Source organism: Bos indicus x Bos taurus, chromosome 5 (assembly GCF_003369695.1).
Source record: "Bos indicus x Bos taurus breed Angus x Brahman F1 hybrid chromosome 5, Bos_hybrid_MaternalHap_v2.0, whole genome shotgun sequence".
NCBI lineage: Eukaryota > Metazoa > Chordata > Mammalia > Artiodactyla > Bovidae > Bos > Bos indicus x Bos taurus.
The window spans coordinates 51,370,009-51,396,252 of NC_040080.1; the positions used below are offsets into that span (position 1 = coordinate 51,370,009).

Consider the following 26,244-nt stretch of genomic DNA (forward strand, 5'->3'; position numbering starts at 1 on the left):
TCTATACATTTCAAAATGATCACCACGGAAGTCTAGTTACCATCTATCACCAAAGATACTACGTTATTATGGACTGTATTCCCCACACTGTACATTTTATCCCCATGACTCATTTATTTTGTAACTGGAAGTTTATATCTCATAATCTCCTTCGCCTATTCATTCCTTCCCCCATCCTCCCCTCTGGCAAACAGCTGTTTCATGACTGTTTCTGTTAGTCATTCGTTTTGTTTTTTAAATTCCACGTATAAGTGAAATCATATAGTATTTGTCTTTCTCTGTCTGACTTATTTCACTTAACATAAATAAGTTCATTCATGTTGTCACAAATGGCAAGATTTCATTTTTTTATGGCAAGTAATACATAATGCTTCTCAAAAATTCCTTGACACTCTTTTCTCCAGGATGTTGAGCTTAATTCCCCTCTCCTTTGAATGTGGTCAAACTTCCCTGGTGGCTCAGATGGTATATGCCTACAACGTGGGAGACCCGGGTTCGATCCCTGCGTCGGGAAGATCCTCTGGAGAAGGCAAGGGCAAGAGTATTCCAGTACGCTTGCCTGGAAAATCCCATGGATGGAGGAGCCTGTAGTCTACAGTCCATGAGGTCACAGAGTCGGACACAACTGAGCAACTAAACTTTCACTTTCTTTTATTGAGTGTGGTCTAAACGTCTGACTCACTTATAAGGAACAGAGAATGGAAACAGAACACGAGACACCTTACGGTGGAGAAACCTGACAGATGCTCCTATCCAAATGATCATAGTTAATATCACCAATAACAAATTATGTTGAAGTCATAAGATATTATGATGTGCTGAAGGGGGCTCTTCATCTCTGTGGAATTCCCCTCAAATTTATAACCCCCATCCATAAGAAAACATCAGAGAAATCCAGACTGAGGAAAATACTTAAAATATGTAGGCTTCAAAAGTCTCAAGTCATGAAAAATAAGGAAATTCTGAGAAAACACCAGGAAGAGGAGAGTCAGGATGACAAATGCAACAGAATGAAGTGGAATTTGGGGCTTCCCTGGTGGTGTGGTGGCTAAGACTCCATGCTTCCAATGCAGGCGGCCTGGGTCCCACTCCTGGTCAGGGAACTAGATCCCACAGGCCACAACCTAGACCTGGTGTGACCAAACAAATAATTTAAAAAAAAAAGAATGCAGTGGAATTTCAGGTTGGACCCTGAACAGAAAAAGGATGCTAACAGAACAGCTAATGGAATCCAATGAGAGCCTGTAGTTTAGTCTATAGCATTATACCAATGTTTAATTTCTCAGTTTTGACAAATATAGTATGTTTATGTAAGATTTAACATTAAGGAAAGCTAGAGAATGGCATTTAAGAACTCTCTGTACCATCCTTACACTCCTCTTTAAATCTAAATTTATTTCAAAATTAAAAGTTTTCAAAAGTTAATCTATCTGTTATCTCTATGGGATAAACATGATATTTCACCCAAATGCCATTATGGATGTGTGGATATGGGACAGGAGTACACGTACCATAATCATTTCTCAGTGATTCTAATCTTCAGTTTGTTTGTTTTTCAAATCCATTTGAAGTCCCTATGATAGTTGTATGGAATACATAAGGTAATGATTTTCTTGTGAAAGATTTTGTTCTTTTCATAGCAATCCATTTATACATTATTATTTTTATACTGATATATTGTATCTACATATCACAACATGTGACTTATTTGAAAGTGTTCTTCTAGAAAATAATGAAGAAATCCAGGTAAAGAGGGATAAAAATGTTTTAATTGTTGAAATGCAATTGAGTGATTTACATTGCAGTATTAAGTGGATACACAAGGTCGTTATCAAATTAAGAACTTTCCAAATATCCCACTAACCATCAGTGACAAGTCCTTGAAAACAGTACAGAATTAACATGATAAGATGCTTTGATCACACACAAGTAGAATGGGAGACTTGATGGCTATGAAGTACTTGTAGTTACATAAGCCTTTAACTAAAGAAAAGAAGAAGTTAATTGAAATGTACGTACGGCATGCAAACCTCAGCAGTTGAAGTATTGCCATGTAATGTGTTGTTCCCAATAAAGAAACTCCTTTGACATTTAAATAAAGCTGAAAACCAACAGTAAAAAAGGGAGACAGCAGGAAGTTATCAATTTAATCAATTTTACAGCTAAAAATCAACATGAAGTAGAAATAGTGAAAAATAACAGACAAATATATTACTTTGGGTAACTCGTTGATAGTGCCTTATTATTTTAAGTTATAAATAGATGAAGGATTTTAATTTATAAAAACTATCAAAAAAGCATCAGTGAAAAGACATGATCTTCATGAGCTGTGGGGATGTTCAGGTGAGAACACACCAGGGACACAGAGACCGGCTGGGCAAGAACCCTTCATAAGTTTGTCTTCTGCAGGTGGATCACAGAAAGTTCCATATCCAAGCATGTTGTTTAACCAATTCCCTTCTAGTACCACAACATTCAGTATGTACCCGTGGTTTCAACTACCAACTAAGAATTTGGGGGGAGGGGTGGCGACTGTTTAGAATTTCCTTGGAAATGTCTGTGCACATTACAAAATCCCATGAAGGAAAAATTTCATCCAGATCTTGATGAACAGGCTATGAAGGTAACAAACAAAAAAAAGGGGAAAGAGTTATTAGGAAGCATGAAAGACAACACTTAGATAAAAATACATCAGCATTAAGCCTGCAAATTATTCAGATTTTCTCTTCAGCAAAACACACATTCAACATCCGTTTAACATCGATCTGAGAATGAAAATGTGGCCAGCATAGGGGGAAGCACTGATGACACTTATATAGAGACAAAGGTGGATGGACAAAGAGACTTTTCAACTTATAACTAAACTATTGGTTGGTCAAAAAGTTCCTCTGAGTTTCTTCACAACATCTTATGAATTGAACTCATGAATTGAACTCTTTGGCCAGCCCAATACACCAATGGGATGATGCCCAAACCTAGTTACCCATCAACAGCACAAAGATACAGATTGTTCAGCCACAACCCCACTCCTTTCCTGCTCAGTCAGACCCTCCTGGGAGGGGGCGAGCTATCCACATTATCTCCCTGGGGATCTGATGCAGCAAGCCCATCCACTGGCATTTGAGAAGCATTACTGCACTGGCAGCACTCCATACATCTAAACGGGCAAAACTTCCACCCTTGGGTCATCTGTAGAAGAAACTACACATCTGGAGATACAGCCAATTTTAAGAGATTATGAAAGTGTCCGTCGCTCAGTCATGTCCAAATCTCTTTGCAACCCATGGACTGTAGCCCACCAGGCTCCTCTGCCCTTGAAATTCTCTAGGCAAGAATACTGGAGTGGGTTGCCAGTTCCTTCTTCAGGGGATCTTCCCAACCAAGGGATTGAACCTGGGTCTCCTGCATTGCAGGCAAATTCTTTACGATTTGAGCCACTAGCTTCACAAAGTAACCAATTTGACTGTGAACTTGGGACACTAAGATTTTACACATATGTTGTTTAGTCGCTCAGTCGTGTCTGACTTCAGCAATCCCATGGACTGCAGGACGTCAGGCTTCCCTGTCCTTCACCATCTCCCGGAGCTTGCTCAAACTCATGTACATTGAGTCAGTGATGCCATCCAACCATCTCATTCTCTGTCGTTCCCTTCTCCTCCTGCCTTCAATCTTCCCCAGCATCAGAGTTTTTTCCAATGAGTCAGCTCTTCACGTCAAGTGGCCAAAGTACTGGAGCTTCAGTTTCAACACCAGTCCTTCTAGTGAATATTCAGGACTGATTTCATTTAGGATGGACTGGTATGACTTCCTTGCAGTCCAAAAGACTCTCAAGAGTCTTCTCCAAAATGATAGTTCAAAAGCACCAATTATTTGGTGCTCAACTTTTTTTATAGTCCAACTCTCACATCCATACATGACCACTGGAAAAACCATAGCTTTTTCTACATGGACCTCTGATGACAAAGTAATGTCTGCTTTTTAATATGCTGTCTAGGTTAGTCATAGCTTTTCTTCCAAGAAGCAAGCACCTTTTAATTTCGTGGCTTCAGTCACCATCTGCAGTGATTTTGGAGCCCCCAAAAATAAAGTCTGTCACTGTTTCCATTGTTTCCCCATCTATTTGCCATGAAGTGATGGGACTGGATGCCATGATCATTGTTTTTTGAACGCTGTTTTAAGCCAGCTTTTTCTCTCTCTTCTTTCACCTTCATCAAGAGGCTCTTTAGTTCCTCTTCGCTTTCTGCCCTAAGGATGGTATCATCTGCATATCTGAGGTTATTGATATTTCTCTCAGCAATCTTGATTCCAGCGTGTGCTTCATCCAGCCCAGCATTTGATATGATGTACTCTGCATAGTAATGCTCAAAGTTCTCCAAGCCAGGCTTCAACAGTACGTGAACCATGAACTTCCAGATGTTCAAGCTGGTTTCAGAAAAGGCAAAGGAACCAGAGATCAAATTGCCAACATCTGCTGGATCATCGAAAAAGCAAGAGAGTTCTAGAAAAACATCTATTTCTGCTTTATTGACTATGCCAAAGCTTTTGACTGTGTGGATCACAACAAACTGTGGAAAATTCTTAAAGAGATGGGAATACCAGACCACCTGACCTGCCTCTTGAGAAATCTGTATGCAGGTCAGGAAGCAACAGTTAGAACTGGACATGGAACAACAGACTGGTTCCAAATAGGAAAAGGAATATGTCAAGGCTGTATATTGTCACCCTGCTTATTTAACTTATATGCAGAGTACATCATGAGAAATGCTGGGCTGGATGAAGCACAGGCTAGAATCAAGATTACCAGGAGAAATATCAATAACTTCAGATATGCAGATGACACCACCCTTATGGAAGAAAGCAAAGAAGAACTAAAGAGCTCCTTGATGACAGTGAAAGAAGAGAGTGAAAAAGTTGGCTTAAAGCTCAACATTCAGAAAACTAAGATCATGGCATCCGGGCCCATCACTCATGGCAAATAGATGGGGAAACAGTGGAAACAGTGCCAGACTTTATTTTTTGGGGCTCCAAAATCACTGCAGATGCTGACTGCTGAAATTAAAAGACGTTTACTCCTTGGAAGAAAAGTTTTGACCAACCTAGACAGCATATTAAAAAGCAGAGACATTTCTTTGCCAACAAAGGTCCATCTAGTCAAGGCTATGGCTTTTCCAGTAGTCATGTATGGATGTGAGAGCTGGACTATAAAGAAAGCTGAGTGCCAAAGAATTGATGCTTTTGAACTGTGGTGTTGGAGAAGACTCTTGAGAGCCCTTTGGACTGCAAGGAGACCCAACCAGTCCATCCTAAAGGAAATCAGTCCTGAATATTCATTGGAAGGACTGATACTGAAGCTGAAACTCCAATACTTTGGCCACCTGATGCAAAGAACTGACTCATTTGAAAAGACCCTGATGCTGGGAAAGACTGAAGGCAGGAGGAGAAGGGGACGACAGAGGATGAGATGGTTGGATGGCATCACCGACTAGATGGACATGAGTTTGAGTAGGCTCTGGGAGTTGGTGATGGACAGGGAGGCCTGGCGTGCTGCAGTCCATGGAGTCGCAAAGAGTCAGACATGACTGAGCAACTGAACTTAACTCTGCATAGACGTTAAATAAGCACAGTGATAGTGTACAGCCTGATGTACTCCTTTCCCAATTTAGAACCAGTTCTTTGTTCCATGTCCGGTTCTAACTGTTGCTTCTTGACCTGCATACAGGTTTCTCAGAAGGAAAGTAAGGTGGTCTGTTGACCACCTTTAAGAATTTTCCACAGTTTGTTGTGATCACACAGTCAAAGGCTAAAGTATAGTCAAGGAAGCAGAAATAGATGTTTTTCTGGAAATCTCTTACTTTTTCTGTGATCCAATGGATGTTGGCAATTTGATCTTCTGGTTTAGGTCAAAAAACAAAAGCATCTCCAATCTCTTCCATAAAACGTCTCTTCTTATCAGCATTTCTGCCCGATAATTTAAGCTCCAACACCTCATGATAAGTACTACTGAGGATGCTTAACGATTGAGTAAACGGACAGCCTTTCAATGTAGACATTTTCTCAGATAATTCAAAAGAGGCAAATTGATTGGTAACCAGTAGAGTTAAAGAATGGGAAAAGTTGAAAGGAGAGAGGGATGGCAATAAAATAGTATCTGTTTTCATACCGATAGCCATGGGCAGTAGGGAAATATTCAAGCTCACCGTCTAACATTGGCTGATGTTGGCTGATTCACCAGCAGTGTGGCTCCACTGTTATCAGGAAATTTCAGATCCACATACAAAGCTTCCACAATCATCTTGTCTAACTCTCACATGTGAAAATTGAAATTGGGTGAAGCTGGGAGAAAGTGAGGGATTCATCTAAGATCCTGTGTTAATACAGACCTGTCAAGTCTCCTGATCTCTGTCTACACAGCACTGCTTCCCACTCTATTCAGATGCTTTCTGAAATATATCCTGTTTTCAGGAGGGTAAACACTAATGTATGCTTATTTTCAACTAGATTATCTTTTCTATTTGATGCAGATAATAAAAAAAAATACAGTCACATCAGAAAAAAGCAGCAGGGAACTTAGAAATCTACATGAGATTTAGAACTCTTAAAAATACTAGAAATAGAAAATCTCCAGCAAGTTCTCAACACCCTAATATGGATATGAGCACTAGGGAATAATGCTCCATAATGTTGTAGCCTTGACGAGAAAGTCTTTGAAGAAGCTGCCTAATATTGTTGTATTTCTTATCCCAAAGAAACCAGTTAAAACTTCCATGTCCCTTTCCTCCAATAGGAAAGCTTATTTGTCTCCATTTTTGAGCTTATTCTGCACCCCATATCGTCCCAGACACCAGTACCCATACTGGCTCTGAGCAAGAAGTTGGTTCAACATCAAATCAGTCTTGCTTCTGGTCTACCAAGGGCTGGATCCTAGTTACACAAAAGGATGACGGTACAATGACGATGATGATGGTGATGAAGACAGTGACAATTACAGCAGAAGGTACCATTGACTTTATATTTAATCCTAACAAGACCCCTTCAAGATAAATATCAGGGGAAGTAACTTGCCAGGCTAGTAACGGAAAGAGCCTGAATTCAAATCCAAGGTTGTCTGACTCCCAAAAGAGAACGGGCTATCTCAGGAGACAGAGCATTCCTGATCATTGGATGTTCAGCAAGACTGAAAGGCAAGATCTAAGCACTGCATGCATTGTGGACCAGGTGAACTGAAACTCTTTGGCTCTATGGTTGCTCAGTATCTTTTAGAGTATCTGGTACCCAGAGGGTCGTTAATGAAAGCTATTTTTCTTGTATCCTTGTTCTTGTTCATCGTATCAATATAATTCTAACTCCACACTCTTCACCAGGTCAACAGTGCTTCACCTTTTAAACTTGGTCTATAATTTTACTATTCCTTCCTGCAAAACTGCATCTTTGCAAACTGATGACTACCTATCTCTATTGGAGTTTTGGTACTGATAAATCTTCTCTCTGTATATCAAGTACTCCTGGCTATTGCCAAACATTTAATATTGATCCGAATCTAATTCCCAGCCTCTCTAGTCTTTCTTTGTCTATCATTTTCAAGGTCATAGCCCCTCAAAGATTTTGGCAATGAAGAGAGAAACCTCGGTAAGTCTAGGCAAACATGTAGCTTGTTCTTATTTGATGAATTAAGTTGCAGTTGAAAAAAAGTAAGTGAAAAAAGGTAACTGCAGAGAAAATCAATCTAATCATTAAAGACTTCTTTACAATAAAACATATTTGATTCCATAGATTTAACTGAAAGATGAGATCCCTCCTAATCTTATACAGAGCATTATTAATATCTACAGTTCATTCATCAAGGTTAAATATACAAAATTATTTAGAAAAATATACAGTACCTCTTGATTATTGAGTCATGATATTTTCTTCTTCTAATCTTAAAAAAGAAAATTAAGAAAAGTTAAATATTCAGTTATAAAGAACTTATTGCAGTTACCCATAGAACTACAAATAGCTGGGATATATACATATTTGCTAGTCTAAATCATCAAGTAGAGAAAAAGCAATGAGGAACAAATAACCAGGGTATGTTAAAATAATATAATATTTTTATTATATTTGTGTACAAATTAAATTACATGTTACATCTATATATGTGTACATATCAATAGTTCTTTAAAAAACCATATATTAGACAACTGTATAGTGATTAGTAAATCAGCATTCTTTACAAGCCACATTAAAACTTAACTTTAGCAAGAAGCTATCTACAAAGTTGCAATTATACCTATTATCAAAAGGACTTCATTAGCCCCACAATTACTAACTACTAAAACTCAGAAAAAGGAGCCTCCACTTCATTTCGTTACACAAAAGGCAGTTAATTTTCTTCTAATCACCAGGCTACTTACCAGTTACATTTATAAGGTATTGTAAGAATTCACCTTTATGTTCTACAAAAATTCCATAAATTTACTGAAACATTTGCTTTCACACTGATCATCACTGAAATTAAGATGAAATTTAAAATATCCATGGATCAACCACAAACAGAAGCTAACTGTTGCTCTGGAATTATTCTCATCATGTGGGTGGCAGTTTCAACAAATGATTACAATGAGCATGTATGGGTTTTTGTTGTTACTATTGTTGCTTGTTTTTTTTAGGCCATGCCTGGTGGCATGTAGGATCTTAGTTCCATAACTAGGGACTGAACCTATGCCCTCTGCAGTGGAAGGTTGAAGTCTCAACCCTGAACTGCCAAGGAAGTCCCAGATATGGTTCTTATACATGGTTCACTGAAACTCAGTAATATTTAGGGTGAGCCAGGCAAGTGGAAATATCAATTTCACATTTTTTTTTCACAAAACAAAAAATTAGACATGTAGAAACAGTAAATATCACAGAGTTTTACTTACTTTTCTGCACAGTCTTTGTCTGATTGGACACCATATTGACAGCTTCAGATGGTAGACCAACATACACTCCTCCATAGTTTCTTGATGAGAAAGAAGCAGAGATAGAAAAATCAGACCAAACTACATGGTTACATTTGCAGAAAGTGGTGATATCATGGGAACTTTCAAACAATTATAGAATTATTAAACTAATTTATGACTTTTCAAAAGTGGAATTCAGAATACTATTGTCCTTGGAAGATCATTGTTTTTCTATGTTTAAATAAAAGCTACATATAAAAATAGAAAGCTGTAGTTTTTAGATATTTTACTTGCAATGAGGAAGAAGGAGTTGGGATTGTTTTTAGAATTCAGTGGAGTAATAAATAACAGTGGCATGACAGGTTACAGTTAATCAGTCAACATTTATCAAGAATTCACCTAATGTGGTAGCAGGTGCTATGAACACACAAAAACACTTTATGTGTACGTAGATATAAAGTGTTGGAGGAGGAAATGGCAACCCACTCCAGTGTTCTTGCCTGGAGAATCCCAGGGACGGCGGGACCTGGTGGGCTGCCGTCTATGGGGTTGCACAGAGTCGGACATGACTGAAGCAACTTAGCAGCAGCAGCAGATATAAAGTGAGGAGAAAGAGAGAGGTAAGGAGTAATGAGAGTGAAGTGCAGTTAATCAGAGGATGGAAGGATGGAGAAGGCAGAGGAAGTGAAGAGATGTCATCCAATTTGAGAGAACAGCTCATCCAAAGTCCACGAGTGGAAGCTAGCACAGGCTGTGTGCACAGAACAAACCACGCTTGTTTGGAAGAAGCAAAGATAATGAAGAACTCGGGGCAACATCTTTATCACGCTACCTGCTCCCACCTGTATTGTCTGTGCCACAAGTTTCCCTGGAGGAATCGGTATTATTGGCAATGTGCTACCCAGGCGTCAATTAAATTTGTGAGTTAAATTAATTTGTGTTAAATTAAATCCATGAGGTGTGCCCAAATTACTCAAATTAAAGGCAGCTTCAACACTAAACATACCTCCTCTTATCATCTTCTGTTATCGATTCTTCTGTTCTAAAAGATCAAAAACATTTGATATGAGCCATTTGGTTACACAGAGACTTCATTTTTGGTTCTGAGCAAAAGGGGACTGACAAGTTAAAGACCAGTTTTGTTTCTTTCAAGTTCTTCCATGGAGTATTTCAGTAACACAGTATGCTCTCTCTGCCTCTACAAAGAAAGGAAGTGGAGATTTGGAATTTATCTGCTGAACACTGGCCACACACACAGAAAATACACCCATAGAGGGCAAAAACCACCCTGTGATCTAATTTGTCCAAATTGAGCCCATAATCTAAATTCACCAGCTAATGATCAACCTCATTTACCTCTTGATAAAGTTGGATCATTTTTTAATTCAAAGGTGTCAAAGTCATACTGTAGTAGACCCAGTGCTATGCTTACTGAAGTGGTATAACACTTTTAGGTGCTATTTACAACTTTTAATTAAAATGGATTTATAACCCATCAGTACAGATAATAGGAAAATGATGGTGACAAACTTGTTCAAGATTATCAGAACCGTTTACTCCGGTTCTGAATGGCCAGCGTTATCGTGAAATTGTTTTTGAAGCTGTAACTGGCAGTTATGGACATATAGAATGCCTAATTTTTTGCTGCAGATATTCTTTTCCTATCCAGTGACATATGTGTGTATTTTAAGTCTTTCCCCTTTTGTGTGATTCAGCTCAAGGATATATTCAATGTTTTAAAATATATTTAACTTCCCCAAATGTAAGAAAATAGTGAATTATTTTTAATCTATTACCTCATAAATTATTCAATGCCCTAAAACCCAACTTGCATTCTCTGTATAAAATTAATCAATATCTTATGCAACTAATTTGCATGAAATGATAATGTAGCTGCCATATTTTTGGGTAATAAATTAAGCTTCAGATATATTATTAAATCTTTAAAAATATCATTTATAAAGACTTACCAGATAGCCATTTTTTAAACCTTCAAGTAAGTTATAGTGCCTGCCTTTATCTACATGCTCCCTTCATTCCACAAATGATTATTCTATGATACAAAAACTGGAGACTAAAGACCACATGGGTAAAAACAGCATCATCAACGAGTCCTTCCCATGTGTCAGATTCTACATGCCAGACGTTCCACATGCACCAGTGTGATTTCTCCCAACAGTTCTGAGGAAATAGCTTCAGAGAGCCAGGTAATGAACAAATACGCAAGTCCAACAAGTAAGACCAACATTGAAACCCCACCCAGATATCTGACACCAAAACCACATTCCACATTCCAATTTACCACTCTGCCTCTCAAACAGGAAGATGTTAAAGTGAAAAACACTTCCTGCGACAAACCAACATGGTGGCTTCCCCTAGAGTGGGCGCTGCCTCCACACCACTCTTTACAAAAGCTGTGAGCCTCATCCCTGTCTCACAACCTGCTTGTGTAACTGCACCAGGTACTTTGCTCCTGCGATTCTACTATTTCCTTCAATCCTCATCACAATCCTGAAAAATGGGGATTTGTTGTTGTTGCTGTTGTTGTTTAGTCGATCAGTCGTTTTCAACTCTTTGAGACCCCATGGACAGTAGCCCACCAGGCTCCTCTGTCCATCAGATCTCCCAGGCAAGGATCCTAGAGTGGATTGCCATTTCCTTCTCCAGGGAATCTTCCCAACCCTAGGATCGAACCCGCCTCTCCTGCATTAGCAGGCAGATTCTTTACTAGTGAGCCACCCAGGAAGCCCAAAATGAGGATTAGTCACATTTAAAAATGAAAAACTGAGACTCTGAAAGGTGGTGTACTATATCCAAGGTTACATGGCCAAGTAATAGAGCCAGAATTCAAAACAAAGGTTGCTGTACAATAGAAATTAATACAACATGGTAAAGCAACTATGTTGTTTTATTGTTGTTGTTGTTGTTCAGTCACCCAGTCGTGTCTGACTCTTTGCAACCCCATGGACTGCAGCACGCCAGGCCTCCCTGTCCCTCACCATCTCCCAGAGTTTGCCCAAGTTCATGTCCATTGCTTCAGTGATGACATCTAGTCATCTCATCCTCTGACACCCTCTTCTCCCTCTGTCCTCAATTTTTCCCAGCATCAGAGACTTTTCCAAAGAGTCAGCTGTTTGCATCAGATGACCAAAATACTGGAATTTCAGCTTCAGCATCAATCCTTCCAACAAGTATTCAGGGTTGATTTCCCTTAAGATTAACTAGGTTGATGCTCCAATAAAAATCTGTATGTGTGTGTGTGATTTGTATGTGTGTGTGATTTCAGTTCCTGCTTCATAAACTGTGAGCCCATGCTAATTTGTATCAGAGAAACACCTCTATCTCCCAAGCTGGATCTCTCTGATTTTATCATCCCATTTATAAGAGGGAACCAAGGTGGCAGAAGGGTCTTAGTCAATGTTTCATTAGCATTAGACCTAAGCCTCTATGCTGTCAGGGGCAAGCAATCTTTTACAACTTGTTAAATGGCTACATAACTCATTTTATGAGTCATGTATTGAAGTTTTCTTGGTAGAAAACCTCTCCAGATCAGCAGTTACATTAGACTGTATTCATCTGAACAACCAGGTCCAAATCAAAGTTAAATCAAAAAATAGTGGCTGGTCTAAACCAAATCTCCTTGTGGACAGAGAGGGCCAAGCCACTCTGGCTGCCTGAGAGCCAAGTGCTGCCCTGTCCTGTTCGAGAGGACAGCAGCCTCTCAGCTATGGTGACGTGGTCCTGCCCTGCCTGCACTGGCTGTAGCCTTCAGAAAAAGAAATGGTTCATCAAGCAGCAATAAACATTCCTGGTAAGAGGAAGATCTAGAGACATTAAGCATCTAAAAAGATACACCTTTGGTGTGAAGGTCAGCTTCTTTTGAAAGGGTCTTTCTTGTTGATGAAAAGTGGACATTATCTCACAGCAGTTCAAAACAACTGGGGTGATAAATTTATCTGACTGCTAAGCAACTTGGCAAGAAACTTTAGTCTTCAGAATTCTAACACCTGGGAAGATTGACAAGTTTGGGATAACGCCTTGGCTGTCCAAATACCTGGGTTGCCCCACCCATGCACCATCTTAAAGAATCATTGTACTTGTTTCCCCTCACTGAGTGTATTTTGAAAGATCCTGTTACCAACTGGCCTTAGTAACTCACTTACTGACAATTTTCCTAGACATACAAGTGCCGAAGACATACAAAGCCTCTGAAGCACGGGATGATTCCCACAGGGAATGTGTAGAATGTGAATCAAAGGCAAATAAACCTTATGTTTTGCTAACCTACAGCCCGTGCAGCCTCGTTGTAGGCACATGCAATGCAGATTTCTGTTCAGTTTCTAAAGTGATGAAAATACCCTGTGGTCGGGCCAGGGCACCACCCTACCACGGAGCCCTTGAAGGAGCCACTGATCTTCATGGAGGACTTGATCATTTTTCTTTCCTGGTCACTATAGCTTTAGTGCAAGGGCAATGACTACTGTGCAGCTGTGATTGCTGATGCATCACAAGATCTGTTCCCAAAAGCAGGGAAGGAAGTGGGGAGGGAGAGCAGGACAGAAAGCCATGTAAACCCTGGCTTGGAGAGAAAGCAGCCACTGACAGAGCCTAGAAAGCCCTTGGTTGTGGCCATCATAGCTCTATTTTCTGCCAGCACTAAAGACAAAGAATGAGATGACTTCACCCTGGAGTCTTTCTTTAGAAAAGAGAAACTGAAGATTGAATTAGTCTATGCTGGGAACGGCAAAGTAAAAAGGAAGCCGATTCACAGTAGATGAGCCGGAAGAGGCCAAACCGCTCTGCCTGTCCTGACAACACTGCTCAGGAGTTCACTGGTCCAAATACCTCCACACATTCAGCCCATAATCCTGTTCCCTTAGACAAGGAGCAAGTGAACATACATCAACCAGCAGAAATCTCCTAGGGAGTAATGGAAATAAAAACAAAAATAAACAAGTGGGACCTAATTAAACTTAAAAGATTTTGCACAGCAAAGGAAACTACAAACAAGGTGAAAAGACAACCCTCAGAATGAGAGAAAATAATAGCAGAGGAAACAACCGACAAATAATTAATTTCCGAAATATACAAGGCAGCTCATACAACTCAATACCACAGAAACAAACAACCCAATCAAAAATTGGGGAAAAGACCTAAACAGACATTTCTCCAAAGAAGATATACAGATGGCTAACAAACACATGAAAAGATGCTCAACACTGCTCATTATTAGAGAAATGTAAATCAAAACTACAATGAGATACCACCTCACACCAGTCAGAATGGCCATCATCAAAAAGTCTACACACAATTAATGCTGGAGAGGGTGTGGAGAAAAGGGAACACTCTTGCATTGCTGGTGGGAATGTAAATTGATACAGCCACTATGGAAGACTGTTTGGAGATTCCTTAAAAAACTAGGAATTAATCCACCATATGACCCAGCAATCCCACTACTAGGCATATACCCTAGTATATGCCTATATAGAAGAAACCAAAATTGAAAAAGAAACATGTACCCCAGTGTTCATTGCAGCACTATTTACAATAGCCAGAACATGGAAGCAACCTAGATGTCCAGTAAGATGAATGGATAAAGAAGCTGTGGTACATATATTCAATGGAATATTACTCAGTCATAAAAAGGAATGCATTTGAGTCAGTTCTAATGAGGTGGACAAACCTAGAGCCTATTATACAGAGTGAAATAAGTCAGAAAGAGAAATATAAATATTGTATACTAATGCATATATACAGAATCTAGAAAGATGGCACTGATGATTTATCTGGAGGGCAGCAGTGGAGAAACAGACATGGAGAACAGACCTATGGATGTGGCGGGAGGGAAGGAGGGAGAAGGTGAGATGTACAGAGGGAGTAACATGAAAATTTACAATACCATATGTGAAATAGATAGCCAATGGGAATTTGCTATATATGACGCAGGGAACTCAAACAGGAGCTCTGTAACAATCTAGAAGGGTGGGATGGGAGGGAGACGGGAGGGAGCTTCGGGAGGGAGGGGACGTGGGTGTACTGTGAATCAGCTGATTCTTGTTGATGTCTGACAGAAAACAACAAAATTCTATAAAGCAAAATTATCCTTCAATTAAAAAATAATTAAAAAAAGAAAAAGAAACCTTCTAGGGCAGTAATCCACTTCTAAATAACAGTTCTGAAACAGTTCAGGAGTCAACGCTCAGGTGCCTACAAGCAGAGACACTGAAGATGGGAAATGTGAATGAAGGCATTCAGGGACAAGAATTCCCCTGAATTTACCACAAATGGAGAAGAAACCTTGAGAATAAGGCTTCTACCAAGAGAACCAAAACACAGGGGTATAGGAGGTAAGGGACCACGTACCATAAATCAAACTGCCTCGAAACAAAAACGGAAAGGTGACTCACCAATTTCCCTCCCTTTTCTCCTGCCCCAGCCCCAGTTTCATCACGATGGAGGCTGACGTCAATAAGGGGGAAGGAAAACCTGCACAAATTATTAATACCAAGGGGTCGACAGCTGGAAACAACCATGTGGCCTATCCAGACAAAATCTGCTCCCGCAGGGAAGCTGTGTTGGACCCTCCCTCCCCACACTGCCATGTGGGGACAAGGACTCAAGCAACATCCTCCTTTGCCACCTGGCTCCCCGTTAGGTTCCACCAAAGGGGACGCTCAAGAGACATAAAGTGCAGGAAGAGGGGAAAGGACTGCCCTTTCCAGCTCTGCGTGCTGCTCCTGCCTGCAGTAGCCCGGAAGCTGGTTCATGGGACCAGCCTTGCTGACACTCTGTTTCTGGTCATCACAGCTCAAGTGGGCAGGCAATGGATACTATGTGGCCTCCAGCTGTGGTTCCTGCTGGATTACGAAATTCAGATGTGACACCAGCCTGGCAGTGCCCTCTCCCCAGAAGTGAGCATCCCAGCCCCAGAGAACCCCCTCCTCTTCCAGCTCTTGGATTCTGGAAACCCCAACCTTTTTTCCTCTGTCACTCCTTCCCTAGGAGTGGTAGCCACTTCCTGATATAATGTTCCCTATTATCTTAGTCTTCCTTTCTCACATCCTCAATCCTCCATGACCTGCTTAACCAATTCCTAATGGTAAATTCTCTCTGCTAACATAGCTAATGTGGTTTCCTTTACCCTAAGTGGACACTAACTGATATATTACTTGGTAGCAAGAGTGAGGTTAATCTTGCACCCCCTGGACTGTATGTGTCTCACTAAAGTATTTAAAGGATGTGTTATTTCCTGTTTATCAGGTCTAATCTCTATAACATCATCAATGTACTAGACCAGTATGATGTGCTATAAGGTGTCAATAACATCAAGATATTGCAGAATACAGAATGAGCGGCAAGACTACAATGGTATACTGTTGACCCTACCAGGTAAAAGCAAACTGCTTCTGTAATCCTTGCAAACTGGTTCAGAGATAAAGCATTCGACAAACGTTGCATAACAGAAGCTAGGGTCTATGTTGATTGTTTTCAGTAAAGATACCGTATGTTGAACAGCAGCTGAAGTTGGAATGATCATTTCATTAAACTTAACAAGAATCCAAAGTCAGCCTTTAAAATAAATCTGCCTTCTGCACAGACCAAACAGACAAGTTAAAAGGAGATATGAGAAGTGTCTTCATGTTTTCCTTTTTCCACATCTTTGGTGGGGGCACTAATTCCTGCAACTCCAGGAATTCAATGTTCCTGTTTGTATATTATTCTGGTACAGAAGGGAAATCCGATGGGCTTCTACTTGACCTTTCCTACCATGACAGCCAATGTGGGAATTCTTTCAGTTTCCAAATACATCTACCCTGATTATGAACTCACAAACAAAGGAAATGACCAGAGCCTGGGATCTGCAGACTACTGGACTCACCACAGTTTTCAGGTTAGCCAAAATTCCACTGTTTCCCTGACCACTATAAGCCCACACATGGGCTGATGGCCCAGAATGGCATATTGCATCCTCAGGCATTAATATCAACCAGAGCCAGTGCCTAGAAATCTCTAGAAGGTCCAGGTACTTCCTTCTGTTCTGGGCACAGGTGCTCTAATGAATGAACACAACTCTGAGAAGATATAAAAGAATCTCTACCATGAATGTATGCAGCCATGTTTAAAATTCCCTCAAGGGAATGTGGCCTTAATCACTCTGAATCTGACTTGAGTCTGGAAACTGGGTTAAGAAGCCATGCCTTTCCATTGTGATGATCTCAGTTCAAGTTTCTGGCTCACACACCAGAAGTCTCCCTCTTACAAAATACATAAAGGCAGAAAAGGAACCTTGAGGCCATGTTTCTCATTTATCCCTAGGGAGAGTGTAATCAACTAGCTATTCTCAAAATTCCTTCCAAGATGAAACAATGTGCCTCTTCATCCTGCTGCCCATGTTGGTGAGTATGCCTATCTTGTCCTGGGTGATTGAGTTCTTGATTTTTTTTTCACTGGAGTATAGTAGCTTTGGGGCTTCCCAGGTGTCTCATGGGTAAAGAATCCACCTGCCAATGCAGGAGTCACAAGAGACGAGATGTGGGTTCGATCCCTGGGTTGGAAAGATCCCCTGGAAGAGGAAATGGCAACCCAATCCAGTATTCTTGCCTGGGAAATCCCATGGACAGAGAAGCCTGGTGGGCTACAAAAAGTCGGACACAACCGAGCAACTGAGTATGCATGCACACACAGTTGCTGTACAATGCTGTGCTAGTTTCTGCTGTACACCAATGTGAATCAGCTATAAGTATACATATATCCCCTCCCTCTTGATTGGGTGGTTGAGTTCCTGACCTCTGCTTCTCTGGGATCCCGTCCCCTTAAGGAAACAAAGTACCCATCTCAAGGGCAGCATCTTCCATTGTCACAGCCACGTTACAGAGAATGATCCCCCTGGATACTCCCTTCACTATGTGTTTCTCAATTTGCTCAGTGCCTGGGGAAGGGGCTCTCCTCTGTGGTGGGGAGCAGCTCACACTTGAAAAATCCACACCAGCATTCCGATCTCCTCAAACCTTTGGATTCCCTCCTCCCTATCACACCAGGCAAGTTCTCCCCTGGTGAGAGTGTAAACTCCTTCAGTTAAAGTTTATCAACCAAGTTGACTACACTGTTAAGAGTCCCAGCCATGAAACTGAATTATTAAGTCTAGAATCTGTTAAATAATAAATTCAGTCTCCTTATACACTCCTTCCTCCTTGGTCTCACATCTTTAGAAGCCATTTCTACACATGTTCCCAAGGATTGTGGTAAAAGAAACTTTCAAAATCCTGCAATTACTTAGCAATATAAGCTCTTTCCTCCCAGGCCAGACTTCGTGCTTGTCCGTGGGAGCACCCTGAGATCTGATCTACTTTTGGGTACAAAAACAGTAAGGGTTGGTTGCAGCAGGTCCGAGTAAGAAAACCACCCCCTAACAAGGCAACCACCCAGGCGAGGGGACCCAACTCCATGCCTCCTACCCAGCTGGTCTACCCTATTCCAAAGGCCCTGCTAGGAAAACAGTTTCTGGCTGGCAAAGATTGGGAGAGCAAGTCAATTCTTCGTTAGCTCCACCTCAATTCTAATGTACGCCAGTCTACTGCTCGAGAGAGAGGAAATGGGAAATAGAAGAGGCTACAACAGTTGTCTCTAATCTAACCAGGTGCCCACAGACTTCTCCCGGAAATGTGGAACTGAATCTAAAACAGCTAACAGAAAGCCCTGCCAACTAACACAGTTCTAATGCCTTAATATCATGACAAAGGCAGCACGTTGAGAAAGTCACACCACCCCCCCCCGCCCCCTGATTTCTGACCTCCACAACTAAGTGAAGAAGAGGCGGGAGTATGGAGAAGCAGGTGGCTGGCATTTTTATTCAGTGGTGTAGGCAACCACATATTTGAATAATTTTAAGGGTCTGGAAAGGCCATGATTTAAATATAGTTTGATTTTACCTGGTGGCAAAAGTTACAAATTCAAATTCTCTATTATTGGTCAGGTGTGCCTCAGTGTCAATGACGGGAAAGGCATGTGAGAAAGGGGGCCACGCCCCAATGAAGGGGCTGGAACTAAGAGCTGGGACTGCACTGTCCATTTTACGGTCGTGCCCAGGATGCATAGTAGAAGAAGACATACTTCCTGGGTCCAAAGAGTTAAAGAACAAAATAGTACTAAAGGACTTGGATTAATTGTAGCAAGTAGTTTCCTCCATTTTCAAATCCCCATGAGCTAATACTCTACAGAGTAAACTTATGTGATAAACTTGCTTTTTCCAGAAGCATGACTAAAAGCCTATTGGTATATTGCTTTCTCTAGTTTCAAGACAGTGTCTTATTTCTGAGCATATACGGTACTTGAAGTGGGCTGCCCTAGTAGCTCAGATGGTAAAGAATCTGCCAGTAATGCAGGATACCTGGGTTCGATCCCTGGGTTGGGAAGATCCCCTGGAGAAGGGAATGGCTACTCACTCCAGTAATCTTGCCTGGCGAATCCCATGGACAGAGCCTTGATGGGCTACAGTCCATGGAGTGGCAAAGAGTTGGACATGATGGAGCGACTAACTAACACACACACCCAGCATTTGAAAATTTGTGGAAAGTGACATCATATTTGAGAAAAAAATGTAACAGCATCATATTACTTAAACAAAAGGTCACATCCCATCGTAAGGGGGAAAAAAACTTTTAACTGCACACGCAAAAAAACACACTTACTAAGAACCATGGAACACATATTAATAATTTTGGACTAGGTTTATAAAAATACACTGGACATTTAATTACCATTGGGTATCTTTTTGTTAGCAAAGACTTAGCTTCTTTTATCAAAGGACAGGTGTTCCAGGAGAAAGAAAAGGTTAAAGCCACCCACTGAGTTTTACCATAAGCTCCTACAGTAAGGTCACCCGCTCCCAAGCTCTGACTCAGATTCTCAGCCACTGCATCAATAAAAATGTTTGGAGAGTCAAGCATGATTGAGGGTAGACCACTAGTCTATTATCTCCCCCACTTTGGGGACTGCTGAAAAGCTAAATTAGCAGTTGATAGTTTAAAAATGACACATCCTTGCAGAGTGGTATAGTGTTTAGTGATTTCTGTCTCACCAAAGTTGCCCCGATTTGAGGCCATGTGAGAAAAAGAAAAAAAAAGAAAAAGCAACCGTTAGTTTCAAAACTACTTTCTTATATCTAAGTTTCCACCAAATACTTCTAGCCCACTTCCGGTGAAACCAGCATGGTTCTTTCCTAACCCTTCTCAGATTGACTGTCTATACTGATTCAGATTTGCTCGTCAATGCACACCTGTCTGCTTCCTATTAGCTTTGCACACCTTCTCGAAATGAACCAGAGACACTGACTTTCTCTCTAATTATAAATAAGCTCGGACTGCTTTTAAGTCAAGGTTCCAGAAGGTGAGCTGCCTTCCAACCAGCTCCATGTCTGTGGTTGCTCTTTGGCGCTGGCTGGTTTTCCTCTGCCTGTTCTTTCTTCATTAATGTATTTTGTGCATTGTTGTTTAGTCACTAAGCATGTCTGACTATTTGCGACCCCATGGACTGTAGCCCACCAGGCTCCTCTGTCCATGGGATTTCTCAGGCAAGAATACTGGAGTGGGTTGCCATTCCCTCCCGCAGGGGCATCTTCCCCACATCCCCACCCAGGGATGTTCGAACCTGCATCTTTTGCATTGACAGGCAGATTCTTTACCACTGAGCCACCAGGGAAGCCCATTTTGTGCATATACCTATATAAAACTAAATAGCCACACCAAATACCTAAACCCTTTCATCAGTTTATACCACTATGTGAAGTCGCTCAGTCGTGTATGACGCTTTTCGACCCCATGAACTGTAGCCTGCCAGACTCCTCCATCTATGGGATATTCCAGGCAGGAATACTGGAGTGGGTTGCCATTTCCTTCTCCAGGGGACTGAACCCAAGTCACCCACATTGCAGCCAGACTCTTTACTATCTGAGCCACCAGAGAAGCCCCTTATTATTCCACTACGATGTCCATTTATCAACGATCACGTAGAGACCTTATTCTGAATTACTACAGCAAATACAAACCACTACTTTTTTCCTTTCTCAGTAGCGCTTGGTAATAAAAATATTTTCGTCACTATATTTGCTTAGTTTCTGGGTTACATAAAATAGCTGTCCTCAGGGACCAACAGAAGGGTTTCAGAGGTAAAATAATGAACCCACAGCATGGATACATTAGGTGCATTCGCCAGAACAAACACAGATGATAAATATCAGACAGCCGCCAGCCACTCCAATTAATATCTCCTCAAGCATGGTGGCTACAGTTGCCTTAAAATTCATAAAGTTCTTATTTCCCGAGCCTTCCAGAACAACATAGTTCCGTGGCAAAGAAATTATTTATTTTTCATTTATTTTGTCTAGAAAAGTGTTCTAAATATAGCATTATTCTTATTAACGATGATCTAAGAAGTAGAAAACAGTCTGCAGTCTTTTCTTTTCCCCTATTTGCAGTGTAACAAAAGAGGCCAAGCTTGCTGTGATTTGTAAACAGTACAATTTCAATATGAACCTCCGGGGGATCATTTGTGTAGCTCCAATGATCTAGTTTTAGCAACCATTCATGATCGACTTTGGAAGAAGCTTATTAATTGACAGTGTTTCCTTCTACCCACTCTACAGTCCTCCAAATAAAGTGCAATCATTCAATTTTCTCTGTAAGAGGTTTTTACGATGGCTCCTGCTTTTCAGGGAAATTCAAATCAATTCCACCAAGCATTCAGTTACAAATGATTTTGGACAGAATTAACGTTTTATCACTGACTGTTTGGGCCTATGTGTAATATCATTCATGTCTTCACAATCTCGAAACGCCTTGGGACAGTAGTTAGCTTTCCGTCTCTTTCCTCGGTCAGACCTCTTAGCCAATGTTGGTCCCTTTCTTTCTTCCAGAATGTATATTACCGGAGAACTTGAGTAACATTTGCTCTTTGTATAGGGTTTAATGGGTCAAGAATTAAATTGCAATTTCCCTTACCCCTCTCCTGCTCTCCTTCTAAGAAGCACATGCTGCTGCTAAGTCACTTCAGTCGTGTCCGACTCTGTGCGACCCCATAGACAGCAGCCCACCAGGCTCCCCCGTCCCTGGGATTCTCCAGGCAAGAACACTGGAGTGGGTTGCCATTTCCTTCTCCAATGCCTGAAAGTGAAAAGTGAAAGTGAAGTCGCTCATAGTGTTGGATTATTTCAATACTGGCTGTAGAAGTATCCTTTGCTACAAGGCAGGCAGGAATGTTCTCTCCTCCTTAAGGAACCTTGCTTTCCCCTGATGTATCACTTTTCTCAAAACCTAAGGAATAAGTAGCTAGTTTTCCCTTGTCCCAGTGTCTCCAAACAGGAGATGGAGCCAGAATACTTCCAACCTCTCCAAAGCACTCTTTCAGCTGAGGTCAATTTTATTTTCACTCCAAAATTCTCCTCTTTGGCATCAGAACCTTGCCATAACAGACCCCGGATGCACTGAAGATTTTGGCCCTGACTCAAAGGTTTTCTTTCTCACCATCATTATCTTGGACAATTTTAAATCCCATGAAAACCATTCAGTCGACCTCTTGCTTCACATTTTGCTAACTTCCTCTATCCCAGCAATTTTTACTGCTCTTCTAATAACTTACTCCCATGGGTGCTCCATGGAGCTTAGTTCCGGCAACTATTTCACCTCTCATATTTTAGAGTAGACAATTCCACTCCCTAGGGGGGAAAACAATCTTCCTTTGATCTCCCATCCCTAGCGCCCAACCCCAAAGAAGCCTCCAGTCCACACACCTCTCGGCTCTACCCTTTTATCAGCCACTTAGTGCTTCCCCTCCCCCCCTCTCCAGCAAGTGCCTTGTAGTCAAACATTTCAGCAATACTTGCTGGTCACCAATCCCTCTCTATCCCTGAATGAACACGCCCAATTGTTTCTCTGCCTGTTCCTATTCCACAGCGTCCCACGGAGGAAAATCTAATCATGTGTTGATGGACAAACAATGGGAATGTGAGATTTCTAACCACAGCGAGGCCCTTGATGCACTGGGTCTTCTCCCATCAGTGATTCATGACAGTTCAGTTCAGTTCAGCTCAATCGCTCAGTTGTGTCCAACCCTTTGTGACCCCATGAATCGCAGCACGCCAGGCCTCCCTGTCCATCATCAACTCCCGGAGTTCACCCAGACTCACGTCCATCGAGTCAGTGATGCCATCCAGCCATCTCATCCTCTGTCGTCCCCTTCTCCTCCTGCCCCCAATCCCTCCCAGCATCAGAGTTTTTTCCAATGAGTCAACTCTTCACATGAGGTGGCCAAAGTACTGGAGTTTCAGCTTTAGCATCAGTCCTTCCAAAGAACGCCCAGGGCTGATCTCCTTCAGAATGGACTGGTTGGATCTCCTTGCAGTCCAAGGGACTCTCAAGAGTCTTTTCCAACACCACAATTCAAAAGCATCAATTCTTCGGCACTTGGCTTTCTTGACAGAGGCACTGGCCAAATCTTTTCAACAACCCTTAAACCACCTAGTAATTCTAGCTACAATTTATGAGGGAGGGACAACACATAATACCAAGTATTATGCTAGGATACTAAATATACTGTATCAATAACCATCATAACCCTTAAGAGGTTGCTTAACTTCTCTGTCTCCCATCTCCCCATTTGTAAAATGAAAAAGAACTACTGTCTTCATCACACTGTTGGGGGTAGTGAGTGAGATGATATACTTCAAGTACTGGAATTCACTCTATGGTATGCAGTTCTCAATAAAGATAAGCTATTAAAGTTGAGAATGATGATGATAATGATGAAGATGGCTACCCTGAACAGTTAATATCATCCCAGTGTTATGATGGCACTGGTGGTCAGGAATCCACCTGCCAATGCAGGATACACAGTTTCAATCCCTGGGAGAAGGAAATGACAACCCGCTCCAGTATTCTTGCCTGGAAAATTCCATGGATAGAGGAGCCAGTCAATGGGGTCACCAAGAGTCAGACACACCTGAGCACGCATGCACAGTTAAGGGTGGAAAGAAGTTTAAACTCAGGTCTCTCTGCTTCCAAAATGCAGGTTTTTTCAATGCTAAATACTTTCCTACCCCCAGAAAATGGGTAAAATTTTTGAGTAGTAAGCTACCTTCCCGGAGAAGGCAATGGCAACCCACTCCAGTACTCTAGAAAATCCCATGGACGGAGGAGCTTGGTAGGCTGCAGTCCATGGGGTCTTGAAGAGTCCGACATGACTGAGCGACTTCATTTTCACTTTTCATGCATTGGAGAAGGAAACAGCAACCCACTCCAGTGTTCTTGCCTGGAGAATCCCAGGGACGGCGGAGACTGGTGGGCTGCCATCTATGGGGTTGCACAGAGTCGGACGTGACTGAAGCGACTTAGCAGCAGCAGCAGCAAGCTACCTCACCCTCATTAAACAGCCTTGCATGCCACTTCACAGAGGAGAAACAAAGTTATCAGATACACTCAGATCTTTAATTAGAAGAAGGCTCAGCTGACACAGATATATTAGACATGGGAAATTTAAAAAGGATTCCAAGGAAACTCAAGACTGGAGATATGTAATTTCAGCTTTTTAAAAAGACTGAGGTTTGATGTGTTTTATGGTAACTCATTCCAAGATATTTTTCTCTATAGCTGTTACCTTCCATAACAATAAAACTGCTTTGTCAAGAAAAATCTTAATGAAATATCACTTTACAAGTTTTAAGTGAAAGAAGTATTTGAATAACCTTGTTTAAATTGAGTGGCTATGATCTTTTATTTTCAACAGCAAACATTAAATTTGATTCAACTTGTTTAATACTGTTTCTTATTCAAAATATATTTGTAAAACACACACACACACTGAAAAGTAAATCAAGGGGTGGGCTGAATTGAGAGACTGGAATCGACTTATATACACTAATAAAATAGATAACTACCAAAAACCTATTATATAGCACAGGGAACTCGACTCGGTGTGCTGTGGTGACTTAAATGGGAAGGAAATCCTAAAAAGAGGGATATATGTATGCATATGGCTGATTCATTTTGCTATATAGCAGAAATTGACAGAGCAGTATAAAGCAACTATACTCCAATAAAAATTAAATCAAAAGATTATTTTGAAATAATATAAAAGTTGATCTACATGAAGAACCTGCTTTTTTTCTGCCTGCCCCATTATAATTCTCTCCCATTTTGGTAACAGCATCCCAATTTTTCTTTGGTGTGGGAACCACTGTTCTCCCACTATTTAAGGTTAGGTGAGGCTAACGACACTGATTGGCTCCAGCAGTTGAACGTGACCAAGGCCTGGCCAATGAGAAACCATGTCCTCGTGGCCCACTGACTGGTTCAGAGAGGGGCACCTGATCCCATGTCTTGGCCAGGGAGAGCCTAGCGCTATGACTTGATCAATCTTCAGGGAAAGAGAAGCTCTTTTTTCATGGGAATTAAGCCAATGAGATAAAAACTGGCCATCTCCATCACCACTGAAGAAAAGCTGCCTCAGAATGGAGCCAAACACAGGAAAGCAAAGATGAAAGAGTTTCTTCCTGTCATTTGATCACCTGGATCCAGCTGTGACTATGGCTGAACCCCTGGAGCTTTTCCGTTACACGTGCCAATAAATTCCTTTATGTTTGTTTGTTTAGGCCAGTTTAAGCTGGGCTTCTGCCATTTCCAACCAAAAATATCCCAACACAACCTATCTGTGCCAAATAGCTAAGATAAATTCCCTGAAATAAAAGCATGGTTGACTTTCAGGTTTGTGAAAACAGTCAAATGTCATCAAGTTGAATTCACTTCTATTTCGTTCTGCATGTGAGGGTTCTGTGGTTTAATTTTGATGAGAGGGAGTGAGAAAAACAAAAGTCTCACTCCCTGATATACATGTAGGTCTGTCCTATGATGATTAAATTTCTATATATCTTTACTCATACTTTCTTCCTTATCTCAAGCTGGTAAGGTGAACCTTCTATGTTTTTAATCTTTCTTGCATGTTCTAGAATCTACATCCATCAATTATTCTCTCCTTCACACAGATAACCCCTCCCCAAACCACCCTCAGCTTTTCTTGCTCTACTGGTTCCTATACTCTCACCTATCGGTGTACCTTCTGTCTCCTCTGTAAAAATAAATAGAGAATGAAAACCAAACTTCAATATATAAAATCACCCATACACATAATCAGGCAGAAAGAATCACAAAGAAATGGAAGAAAATAATGTAAAATATTAATGCTGATTGTCTATTGTCTCTCATGGTAGAATAACAGCTGATTTTTTTCTTTTTTTAAAATGCTTTTCTGTGGTTTATAAATTTCCTTAGTATTTATT

The 26,244-nt window shown here is 41.0% G+C and overlaps 1 protein-coding gene across 2 annotated transcripts in view; it reads right to left on the reverse strand.

The window, feature by feature from the left end:
• Nucleotides 1-1,747: 1,747 nt before the first annotated feature.
• The window catches only part of C5H12orf75 (chromosome 5 C12orf75 homolog), a 44,892-nt gene continuing 20,395 nt past the window's right edge, over nt 1,748-26,244 (reverse strand). The window contains exons 3-7 of one of the 2 annotated variants that reach the window (XR_003511110.1): nt 9,928-9,963; nt 8,901-8,980; nt 7,881-7,918; nt 6,198-6,333; nt 1,748-2,615 (exon numbers count right to left, since the gene is read on the reverse strand). Coding sequence is in view for 1 of the 2 variants with exons in the window: in XM_027541900.1 (XP_027397701.1) it covers nt 7,914-7,918; nt 8,901-8,980; nt 9,928-9,963 (121 nt within the window). In the remaining variant the exon portion in view is untranslated. The remainder of the gene's footprint in view (nt 2,616-6,197; nt 6,334-7,880; nt 7,919-8,900; nt 8,981-9,927; nt 9,964-26,244) is intronic. The other variant, XM_027541900.1, reaches the window with a different exon arrangement.